Raw genomic sequence first — 12584 nt, 5'->3', positions numbered from 1 at the left:
TGTCTTACCATAAACCTTGACTACAACTGTTGATGATTTCTTGCCAGATTGGTTGACAGCCTCGATAATATATTTTCCAGCATCATATCTGTTCACCTTCTCAATTACAAGTAAGGTATAACTGTCTGTAATGTCAATTATGGCTCGGCTTGCAAGGTCAACACCCTCTTTTCTCCATGTGATTGTTGGTGTTGGTCTTCCAGACACAGATACCATGAGTCGTAAAGAGCCACCAGCTCTGACTGTAACAATCTTTTTAAGGTCATCAGCAAGCTCCAAGTCAGGAATTTCTAAACAAAAATTCAGTCAGTTATTAAATATCATCAAATAGACATAGTATATCCAGATAGATAGACTTATTTCTTCATATACATTACCTATTCTTTCAACTGGCTCAATTTCAGCTGAAGATTCACTAAATTCACTAGAGCCATTAGCATTTGTAGCTGCAACTCTGAAGCTGTATTTTTGGCTTGTCTTCAAACCAGTCACTGTAAACTCTGGATTTCTCAGGACAGCAGTAGTATGTGGCCTGTACCACTGATCACTACCTTCTTCTTTCACCTCAAGAACATAACCTAATATGTCAGAACCTCCATCATACAGAGGCTTAGACCATGCCAAGCTGATACTCTGTTTAGTGGTGTCGACAACTCTTGGAACGGATGGTGCTGCTGGGGTGTCTAGAAGTGAACAAAAACAAACATTTCATACCTAAATTTGAAGTGTTTTATATTTTTATTAGTAAGTTTTAATATTAACTTATGGTGTCTTATAAACGGCAACTTTAGTTTTGATAAGTTTTTATATCAACAGTTTTATGAAATTTCTTAAAACTTACAGGTAGGTTCTCTGCAATGGACATATGAAGATGATTCACTGGGTTCACTGTTGCCAGCTGCATTAACTGCACTAACACGGAATTGGTATTCACTTCCTTCCAATAAGCCAGTGATCTTTAAGCGTGTGTCATAAATGGTGTAGTCTCTGTTCACTCTTGTCCATCTCACACTCTTCTTTTCCCTTTTGTCTACAATGTATGTGCTGATTTCACTACCACCATCTGATTCTGGTTTAAGCCACTGAATAATGACATGGTCTTTGCCAACTCCAACAGCTTCAGGTGCACCCGGTGGTGATGGAATAGCTGTAAAAACATTAAATATTAAGTATTTTGCAAACCATCTTTAAACAATTGTCAACTAGTAAAATTCAAATATTCTACTCACTGAAGGAATTTCTTGCAACAATGGGTTCAGACTCAATTGGAAGACCTGATCCATACTTGTTAACTGCCCTTATACGGAAAATATACTCATTGTTCTTTATCAACCTGGTCACAGTGCATGAAAGAGTCTGGCACTCAGGTTCAACAATAGCCCAGTTAAGACGGCTGGTTTCACGACGCTCAATAATGTAGTGAGTGATTTCAGCACCACCATCTTCTTGTGGTGCATTCCATGAAAGGGTGCATTTCTCTTCTGTAACTCTACTGATATTGATTTTGCCTGCACAAGCACCTGGAGAATCTATAAGGTAAAAGAACCAAACAATATTTGATTATTACTTAACATTTCCTACTAACTGCGATTTTGTTTGATACAACTCATGGCATACTGTATGGATAGACTTACCAAGTACTTTAACAAGTACAGAAACAGACTTTGTTCCACTTGCATTTTTAACTGTTAAAGTATATTTTCCAGTATCACTTCTGTCACAGAATTTGACAACTGCCAGGGCACGTTTGCTTGTGTATTGTAGAGAGATCTTTTCACAGAGTTCCAGTTCCTTGTCTCCCTTTGACCAGAACACTTTAGGTTCAGGTTTCCCACCAATAGATGCATCAAGTACAAGATCAGAACCTGCTCTTATGGTAACATCGCCTTGTAGTTTACTGTCAAGTTCTGCTTTGGGAGGTGCTAAAGTAATAAAACAGATAAGAATTGTTTTTAATGACTTTGTAGGTTGGAGTGAACTTACATAATTTCCATTTACTACATTACTGGTTGATTATGAAAGGAAATAGAAATATATCCAAATACTCACAATATTCATCTTTGCAAGTAACAGCACCAGTAGACTGTGATGGGGCACTTATTACACCAGAGGCATTCTTGGCAAGTATACGGAACTCATAAACTTCTTCTTCACTAAGAGCTGTAACATTGAAGAAGTTTTCAGAAATGGTAGTGTAGTTGCATTTCAGCCAGCGGCCATCTCCAGTTTCATTAAATGGTTTGCGTTCTACTATATATCCCACAATTTTGCTGCCACCATCATAAAGGGGCGCAGACCAGCTCAGTGCAACTGAAGATCTTGTAACATCTGTTACTTCTGGTCTTCCTGGTGGATCTTCAAAGACAAAAAATATATAGCGTTGATAACAGTAGGTATAACATGTCACTGTGTAAACATCTAAAACTCTAAAATCTGTATTGGATGGGAATGAAATTACATTTTGCATGGTTACAAATTCCAACAATATAGTAAACTACTTAACCTACCGGAGCCAATCAGAGCAGCTATGTTAAAATAAGTATCCGTAGTGGTTGAGATTAATTCAGATCACAATTTACTCACCAACAGGATTCTGAGCCATTACAGGTCTTGAGGCTTCACTGGCCTTGCTGATACCAGCGTTATTCAAAGCATATACTCTGAACTGATACTCCAGACCTTCAACCAATCCTGTTACTTTGTAATTGCAATCATAACATGGGATCTTGTTATCCTTCACCCACAGGATGGTGTTACGTTCTTTCTTTTCAATCCAGTATCCTGTAACTTTGCTTCCACCATCATGATATGGTTCTTCCCATTTGATGCCCATGGTATTGGCAGCAACAGAATACACTTCTGGTCTAGTTGGTGGGCTTGGTGGTACTAATGAAAACAAATACAAGATTTTGCTGTTATATTACTGTGTATACACACCCACAATGCTATATAACAATATAAAAACAAAATGTGTCCTTACCGAAAGGATGTTCAGCAACAATAGGTGTAGATTCAATAGGCTTGCTGACACCAAACCTGTTTTCTGCACTGACGCGGAAGGTATATTCCATGTATTTGGTAAGGTGGGTAACTTTAATTTGTGTACGTTTTACACTGGAGTTAACAAGCTGCCAGGATGTGGTGCCAGATTCACGTTTTTCAACAATATAGTTTGTGATGTCAGTTCCACCATTATCTTCAGGCTCTCCCCATGTCAATACACATGACTCAGCAGATACAGAGGAAACTTCAATAGGTCCAGTTACTGAACCTGGTCTTCCAATCACTATGACTGTGACGGTGAATGTTTTCACACCTGCTGTATTTTCAAGTGTCAGGTAGTATCTTCCAGAGTCACCTCTCATGCTGTCCTTGACAGTCAGGGTGGTTCTGTCTTTTGTTGTCTTAATGCTCACTCTGTCAGTTTCCTTGAGTCTCATTTCCTCCAATTTCCATGTAACCTTTGGTACTGGACGGCCACTGATTGGTATGTCAATAGTAAAATTGCTTCCAGCTTTGCAAGTGATAAGTTGTCTGGTAATCCCACTTAAATCAGCTGTAGGCTCAATTTGAGGTTCCTTAATAATGACAGATGAGAATGCTTCTCTTGCATCGCTGTATCCTGCATCATTCTTGGCACGAACACGGAACTCATACTCAGTATTTTCAGTCAGATTATCAATTGTCAGAGTTAAATGTTTTGTTTGACCAGCCTCAATCCAGTGATCTGATCCTTTCTGCTTCATTTCAATGAGATAGGAGGATATACGGCTTCCACCATCATGCTCTGGTTTTAGCCAAGCTAATGTCACAGATGACTTGCTTGTATCTATGATGTCTAATCTCTTTGGTGGCGCTGGCTCTTCTGTTGCTACGATAGGTTCTGGTGTTTCATATGCCTCTCCTACACCATATTCGTTTTCTGCTGAAACGCGGAAGTAGTATGGTTGACCTTCCAGAAGATCTGTAACCTTAATTATTTGCCTAGAACACTTTTCACTAACTACTTGCCAGCTGCGGCGGCTTGCTTCGCGTCTTTGCACTATATAGTGATGAATACGTGCACCTCCATCATTGACAGGTGCATCCCATAACAAGGTGACAGATCCTCTTGTCACATCCTTGAATGTAATTGGGCCTGGTGGTCCAGGGGAATCTAGCACCTTCACAGTAAATGTGATAGACTTGCTGCCGCTGCTGTTATCTACAGTTAGGGTGTATTTTCCAGCATCATATCTGTTACAGTCCTCCACTGTTAAGGTGCTGAATGAGTCTGTAGTATGAATATCAGCCCTGATACTAAGGTCAGAGTCAGGCTTTGTCCAGATAGCAGTTGGTGTGGGTCTACCATTGAAGGCAATGAAGAGACGAATGCTTGCCCCAGCTCTTACAATGTGTGTCTGCTTAAAGTTGGCATCAATATCTATTTCAGGAGTTGTTAGCCTATCAGTGGTTTGTACTGTAGCAGGAACTTCACAACTGTCTCCTTTGCCTGCTCCGTTCACCGCAGAAACCCTAAACTTGTAGTTTTCACCAGCCTCAAGATCCACAATTGTATATTTTGTGGCAACTACGGCTTCTGTGTTCACTTTGTGCCATTCACCAAGATCAGCCTTGCACATTTCAATAATGTATCCGATAATTTCCATGCCACCATCAAATGCTGGTTTTGTCCATTCCAGGCTTACAGATGTTTTAGAAGTGTCACTAACTTTCACAATACTAGGAGCGCTAGGCGGATTTACAGGCTCTTTGCATTTAATTAGTCTGGATATTCCACTTGGTTCTCCAATTCCTGCATCATTTTCAGCTGCTACACGGAACTCATATTCATTTCCTTCAACCAGGCCAGTTACTCTATATCTAGTCTCAGTGATGGGTTTCTTACTGGATACTTTCACCCATCTTAAACTCTTCTTTTCTCTCCTTTCCAAGATATAGTGCTTTATTTCATTTCCACCATCAGATTTTGGTCTTGCCCATGTTACTATAATGCTGTCTCCAGTCACATGAGTGGAGTCTGGTAATCCTGGTGCATCTGGAACAGCTACAAAACAAGTATGAAAGTATTATTAAAACATATTAATTAAAAGTATTTATTCACTATACATTCAATTTCAGCTACAGCAGAATTCTAACTTACTGTATTGTATCCGTGCAATGACAGCATCTGAGTCAAGAGATTTTCCAACTCCAAACTTATTAGCTGCTGAGATACGGAACTGGTATTCATTTCCCTTGATCAATTTAGTAACAGTGTGCGAACAGGCTTCACATTGGTCTGTAACCAAGGCCCAAGACAATCTGCTGGTCTCCCGTTTTTCAATTACATAATTAGTTATGGCAGAGCAACCATCATTGGCAGGGGGATCCCACCACAACGTTAACTTTTCACCACTAATATTGCTAAATCTTATAGGTCCACCAACTGGTCCAGGTGTATCTGGTGAAAAACATAACAATACATCAGATATCAAAATGTGTTTATTACATTACTTGACTAAATTATATATAGAATAACTTGGACTTACGATGTAAATAATTATAGTCTTTGAACCTTAGACATACCTTGCACCCGTATTGTCATATCAGCTGTCTTGGTCCCTGATGAGTTCTTGGCTTCTACTGTATATACACCGCGATGATCCCGTGTAGCGTCTCTTATAAAGATAGTGCTATAGCCAATTCCATTGTTTATTTCCACTGCCAGCCTCTTTTCAATCTCTTTACCGTCCTTCAGCCAAACAACTTGAGGCACAGGTCGTCCTTTAATCAAAGCTTTAACTTTGATGTTTTCTCCAGCCTTAACAGTAAGTCCTTCAAAGTGCTCTGGTCCAAACTCAATGATGGGAGCAACTATGAAAAAAACAAAAAAAAACACGTTTTAATAAATAGTAAAAGTGAATTACTTTAACCAGGTGAAACAGTAGAAATATATAATGTCAATTGCTAAAATCAAATGCTTACTCTATAGTGGAGTATCTGGAGGTGGCTTTTGTTATATTATTAAAACTATGAGATCTAAAAGTTCTACCATTATAATGGAGGTACATATTGTTTTCTTCTAGTTTAACCTTCTGAATAACACATATTAAGTGTGCAATTACCCAGTTACTTGCCTTCTTTCCTACTAATAAAATAAAGTAATTAACACAATACTTACTGCTTTCATCTCTTGTCATGATGTAACCAGAAGATTGTGAAGGTGGGCTAATTGTTCCAACGGCATTTCTTGCAATTATTCTAAATTCGAAACGGTCTCCTGAGCTTAGTCCAGTCACTGTATATTGACATTCAGAAACATCTGTAAAGTTGCATCTAAGCCAGCGATCACTGCCTTGGCGTTTTTCAATGCTGTATGCCACAATTTTGCTGCCACCATCACGTAAAGGTGGGGTCCATTTAAGTGTAACTGTTTCCCTTGTGACATCAATATAGTCAGGTGTTCCAGGAGGATCTACAAAGAAAGAATATTTATGGTTAGTTATGTTTATGTCAAATTAACAATTTATTAAAAAAAATTCTTAGTGAAAATGCTGATCTTTTGCTGCACTTACCAACAGGAGACACAGCCAGAGTAAACTTGCTTGGTTCACTTACTGGGCTAAGGCCGGCAGTATTTTCTGCTATGACCCGGAACTGGTAATCAAGACCCTCAATAAGCCCAGTAATTCTATATTCCCGATTGGATATTGGTGAACTGTTAACTTTTTGCCATAAGATGCTGTTTCTTTCTTTCTTTTCTACATGGAATCCAGTAATTTCAGAGCCTCCATCATATACAGGTGCATCCCACGTAATAGACATTCCATCACTTGTAACATTGTACACAACTGGCTTTCCTGGTGGTCCCGGTGGTCTAAATTGATGCTTAGCAATAACATCAACAGAGTTAAGAGGTGGGCTAACGCCATATCTGTTTTCAGCGCGCACCCTAAACTGGTATTCTGTTCCTTTAACAAGATTTGGAATCTTGAATGTTGTTCTGGCAACGCTGGAACAAACCATCTTCCAATTGGTTTGAGAAGTTTCACGTTTCTCAATGCTGTATGATGTAATTTCTCCTCCTCCATCATCATCTGGAACATCCCATGATATAATGATGCTGTCAGCTCTTATTTCATCAAATCTAATAGGCCCTTTTGGCTTAGAGGGAGGACCAAGTGTAATCACTGTAATTACATAGGATTTGCGAATAACACCGTTGTCAAGAATCAAAGTGTACTTGCCACCATTTTCTTTTTTGACATTTTTGATATTAAGGCTTAATTTGGCTTCCGTTTTCTTAAATCTTACATGTTCACTTTCTTTCAGAGGAATATTATCCTTTAACCATGAGATAGTTGGTCTTGGTTTACCCTTATATGGCAACTCAATGTGTACATTATGTCCAATACGAACAGTGATTTGTCCTCCAAGTATTTCAGAGAGGTCTGCTTCAGGTGGAATAATATAATCTTTAACAGTAATAGGCCCAATAATAGCCCCATCACTCAATCCCTTCTCATTCTTAGCTGAAACTCTGAATTCCATAACTGAAAGTTCCTTTAATTTGGAGACTTCAAATTCACATGCTTTGCTTACTCCTGCATGTGACCATTCTTTTTCATCTTTTAGTTTGGTTTCTACTGTATATTCACTAACAATGCTGCCACCATCATAATCAGGTTTGCTCCAAGCAAGAATGACAGATGTTTTAGTGGAATCTTTCATTGTAAGATCTCTAACTGGTCCAGGGATTTCAGATGCTTTTACAGGCTCTGTTGTGCTGCATGGCTCTCCCAAACCATTTTCGTTTTCGGCAATAACTCTGAAAAAGTAGGAAGTTTTCTCTGACAAGTTAGTAATCTTGAAGGATGTGTGAGAACATTTAGTTGTAACGGCAGCCCATGCTCTCTTAGTGGCATCGCGTTTTTCAATAATGTAGTTGGTGATTTCAGCTCCCCCATTTATAAGAGGAGGCTCCCATACCAGCGTCACGGTACCACGAGCAACATTTTTTATTTGTAGCTTCTGGCACTCGGCTGGAGTATCTAGAACTTTCACTGTCACAAATGTTGACTTTGGCTGACCAACACCATTTTCAATAGTTAAAACATACTTTCCAGTGTCACTGCGTGTAACTTGAGGAATGTCAACTAATGTTGATGATTCAGTATTCTGAATGTTGTATCGTGGGTCATTGCTAATATTTTTATCTCCTTTTCTCCATGTTACCATCGGGGCAGGTCTTCCTTTGAAGGGAATCATTAACTGAACATCTTCACCTGCCTTTGCAACAATGGATGTTCTGAGAGCAACATCAAGGTCGATCTCTGGTTCCTCTGTAAAAGAGAAATAAAAGCAAAATAATGAAAATTGCTAAAAGCTTAAGATATAAAGCTTCTGAAACTTGTTCAGAAAATACGATTGAAGACATTATGGCTTACCAAGTATGTCCTTTGCTTGTGCTGGTTCTGTCATCTCAATAGGCTTTCCACTGCCGGCAGAGTTTACAGCTGATACTCTGAAGTAATAGTCAACACCAGGTTTAAGCAAGGAAACCACGTATTCAGTTGTTCGGACTTCTCCTTTAGCACTAACTACAGTCCAGTCTTCATTATCTGCTTCTCTCATCTCCACTATGTAGCTTATGATTGGACTTCCACCATCATATACAGGCTTAGTCCAGTTAAAAGTAATTGATGACTTTGTACTATCCACAATCTTCAGTTTTGTTGGTTGCCCGGGTTTATCTGCAATAGGGAGATATTAGTTAATATTGTTCATTCTTAAATATTCACACTAACCAATGAACTGCAAAACATGAATGTAAGGACAACATGTTTACCAATGGGATCAACAGCTTTGTATAAATCTGAAGCTTCTGAGAATGGGCCTTGGCCAGCTGCGTTAATTGCACAGACACGGAACTGATATTCACTGTCTTCTGTAAGTCCAGTTACTTTCTGTCTTGTGTCACGAATGGATTCTTTGATAACTTTGAACCACCTCAAGCTCTTTTTGTCTCGCCTTTCCAAGTAATATCCACTAATGTCACTTCCTCCATCTACAGTAGGCCTAGACCAGGTTACAGTCATAGAATTCTTGGTAATTGTGGCTACTTCAGGAATACTTGGAGGACCAGGAGTAACTAAAATACATTAATATGTTTGTTAATATTAAAATATCCAGATAAAATAACTTTAATTAAAACATCAAAAAGGTAAGATTATGATTTTATAACTTACCAAATGCATTTCTTGCTATAACTGGCTCAGATTCCAGAGGATCTCCAACTCCATATTTGTTTACACCTCTGACACGGAATATGTACTCATTTCCTTTGATAAGTTTGGTAACTGTTATTGAGCATTCTTCATGCTTTTCTGACACTAAAGACCACACCACACGGCTGGTTTCACGCTTTTCCACAATATAATGGGTGACCTTTGATCCTCCATCATCTGAAGGTGGTTCCCACATAAAGGAAACCTTTTCAGCTGTGACTGTTTTAAACTGAATAATTCCTGCCGGTGGACCAGGCTTGTCTGTGGAAAAGAACGACAAAATCTCTATTATTTAAAAAAGTTATCAAAGTTTAAAAAACTATAAAATATATAAAAATATAGTAAGACAGTATGTTACAGGTAGGATATTTTTAGCACACATACCAAGGACTTGTACTTTGATACTTGCTGATGCAGAGCCCATGGCATTCTTCAGTTTTAATTCATAAAGTCCACTGTTGATTCGTGATGCATCCTTAATGAGGATTGATGAAGACTCGCTGGTGTTTTCAATAGATACCTGAGCACTGGTATGTAGCTCTTTTCCATTTCTAAACCATTCTATACTAGGCAAAGGTTTGCCTGAAATACCAAGTTTCAGTTTCACTGCCACACCAGCTTGGAACTTGACAACATCTGTATATTCTGGTGACACATCTATTTGGGGTGCACCTACAGAAGAATGTAAAAATATTTAACATTTTCATAATAAAGGCCATGTTTCCCGACAGAATGTAGCTCTACAAGTAACTTATATAACTAATTTGACCATACAAAATGTTAAACTTTTCTGTAGCTACTGATATAAAATGAAGTTGAAAACTATACTTTTATACTGAAGTCACTTACCATAAGTGTCAACACAAGTGATAGGTCCTGCCACCTCAGATGGATTGCTGATAGAACCAACTGCATTCTTTGCAAACACTCGGAACTCATACTGAGAGCCTTGAGTCAAGCCAGATACAGTAAATTGAGTCTCAATAACATTAGTAAAGCTGGCTTTAGTAAACCTGCCATTTGGTAGGTCACGTTTCTCCACAATGTATCCAGTGATTTTACTGCCACCATCATATGCAGGTTTCTGCCAGGACAAGCTCACAGAACCCTTTGAAATATCAGTCACACGGACGTTTCTTGGAGGCTCTGTAAATAAAATCATATGTTTTTCTTATTTACAGGCAGGAATGCAAGAATAGGTTATAGAAAATGGAAATCTACTGGTTCAACATATAGCTCCCACTGCTCCACTAAGGTCATAACTTGATAAAGAAAGACTTTGGTAAGCCTGAAATATTTCTACTCTACTACTGTGCATGACTTTTTATAACATATAAACAAAGTTATAATACAGGGACATACACAGATCTCATTGGGCCCTGTAGCAATACTTATTATGGACCCCCCCTGCCCTGCCTCACCCAGTTTTCTAGTATATGTGCGTCAGGCACCACAGAATGCAAAGAGCAATGCCCTAGATTTCTGACAAATTTATGTTTTTTTTAATGAAGTGGAAGAAATTTTTATGAAATACAAACTAATAAAAATGTCTTCGGTCTCAATCAATATATTGGAAAAAGTTGAACTGGTGCTTCAAAATTATGGTACTCATTATGGTGCATATTTCCCAAAGTATTTACACCAGACAACAGGCAAAAATACATTGATAAGTCTCCTGTTTCACTTCTATTACAAAGCTAGAAGGGCCCTCCACTCCCCCTGGACCACATAGCAGTTGCATGGTCTGCCTACACTGCAGGTACACCACTAATGGGCGAATATATTCTTCAAATCATTTACTTACCGCAAGCGTCAATGGCAAGTACGGGCTCTGATTGATGACTGGCTTTGCCAATGCCAGCAGCATTTTCTGCATATACTCTGAATTCATATATTAGACCAGGACTGATATTAGACACCTTAAAGTGAGTTGTACGGATAATTGTCTTGCTGGCTTTGTGCCATAGGATGCTATTCCTGTCTTTCATTTCCAAGTGATATCCAACGACTGCATTGCCACCATTGGATACTGGCTCATGCCAGCCAACTGTGATGCTCTCTCGGGTGACATTGCTGACCCATGGTGTTGAAGGTGGACCAGGAATGGCTAGAAAAAAAGAAAATAGGAGATTGTAGGAAAATGTAACATTAAGAAATCATATTTATAATTTAAATATATGTCATCAAACTTACTGTAAGGAAGCTTGACAGTAACAGTCTCTGAATCTATGTGGTCACTGATGCCAAAGCGGTTTTCAGCTTTAATGCGGAACTGATATTCTTCCCCTTTGGTGAGTTTCATGACTTTGGTAATATTTCTAGCTACAGTGGAGGACACTTCTGACCAAGCAGCAGTACTTGTTTCTCTCTTCAGGATAATATAGTTGGTAACCTGACTTCCACCATCATAAGCTGGAGGATCCCATTGTAGTGTTACACTATCTTCACTGACATCACTGATGATGACTGGACCTACAGGTGGGCCTGGTCTGTCTAGAACCACAATCTTGATTGTTGCTTTAGTGGTTCCACTAGAGTTAGATGCAGTTAACTCATATGTTCCAGCATCAGTAGCAACACTTTCTTTTAGATTGACGATTATACTTTCCGCTGTAGTTTCAGTGTTGAATCTTAAGGTTGATTTCACAAGAAGTCCATCTCTAGATAGTGTCACCTTAGGAAGAGGTTTACCAGAAACTGGAATGTCCACTTTTAGATTTGAGCCTGCTCTGACATATACAGTGTTACTTGGGTAGCCTCTCATATCTATCTCAGGTGGTTCTGAAATAAAAAAAAGATAATTGTAAAAACAAAGCCAAATAAAGTGAAATAAACATTTCAACAGAAGCAGAACAACAAATGAAATATATGTACAAGGTATGATGAATGATAATGCTACAGTGAATGTTTACCATTCTTTGCTTATGCTAAGATATGTTACTATACTTACCAAGCTTTTCTTTAACAGTGACAGGTAGGAGAAGCTCCTTTGGATCACTTAAGCCAGCTTGGTTTTCAGCAAAAACTCTGAAGAAATAGTCAACATTTTCCTTGAGGCCACGGATATCATGACGAGTGGTCTTCACAACTGCACATTTGACCCATTTTTGTTGACCTTTTTCTAGTGCTTCAACAAGGTAGCCCAAAATCTTACTTCCTCCATCATGTTCTGGTTTAGACCAAGCAAGTGACACACTGTCTTTAGTCACATTGGTTACTCCAAATTTTTCTGGTGGGCTAGGTCTCTCTGTGAAAGAAATGTGTAAATAGTCAAGTGTCTGCACATTTATTACAAATTTTATGAGTGTTTTTCCA

General features: G+C 38.7%; 1 protein-coding gene across 50 annotated transcripts in view; it reads right to left on the bottom strand.

Moving 5' to 3' along the window:
• TTN (titin) overlaps positions 1 to 12584 on the bottom strand; it is a 268613-nt gene that overhangs the window by 17897 nt on the left and 238132 nt on the right. For all 50 annotated transcript variants that reach the window (XM_040441698.1, XM_040441725.1, XM_040441731.1 and 47 more), the window contains 20 exons: positions 12220 to 12516; positions 11463 to 12050; positions 11074 to 11376; positions 10119 to 10415; positions 9654 to 9941; positions 9231 to 9530; positions 8831 to 9133; positions 8430 to 8735; positions 6558 to 8324; positions 6164 to 6457; positions 5569 to 5856; positions 5144 to 5443; positions 2981 to 5047; positions 2584 to 2886; positions 2050 to 2355; positions 1635 to 1922; positions 1230 to 1529; positions 842 to 1147; positions 378 to 683; positions 9 to 290 (listed from right to left, as the gene is read on the bottom strand). In XM_040441698.1, the coding sequence (XP_040297632.1) occupies positions 9 to 290; positions 378 to 683; positions 842 to 1147; positions 1230 to 1529; positions 1635 to 1922; positions 2050 to 2355; positions 2584 to 2886; positions 2981 to 5047; positions 5144 to 5443; positions 5569 to 5856; positions 6164 to 6457; positions 6558 to 8324; positions 8430 to 8735; positions 8831 to 9133; positions 9231 to 9530; positions 9654 to 9941; positions 10119 to 10415; positions 11074 to 11376; positions 11463 to 12050; positions 12220 to 12516 (9489 nt within the window). The remainder of the gene's footprint in view (positions 1 to 8; positions 291 to 377; positions 684 to 841; positions 1148 to 1229; positions 1530 to 1634; positions 1923 to 2049; positions 2356 to 2583; positions 2887 to 2980; positions 5048 to 5143; positions 5444 to 5568; positions 5857 to 6163; positions 6458 to 6557; positions 8325 to 8429; positions 8736 to 8830; positions 9134 to 9230; positions 9531 to 9653; positions 9942 to 10118; positions 10416 to 11073; positions 11377 to 11462; positions 12051 to 12219; positions 12517 to 12584) is intronic.

Source organism: Bufo bufo, chromosome 7 (assembly GCF_905171765.1).
Source record: "Bufo bufo chromosome 7, aBufBuf1.1, whole genome shotgun sequence".
Taxonomy (NCBI): Eukaryota; Metazoa; Chordata; class Amphibia; order Anura; family Bufonidae; genus Bufo; species Bufo bufo.
The sequence above is the reverse complement of the archived record's forward strand: the minus strand, read 5'-3'. Positions and strand labels throughout refer to the sequence as shown.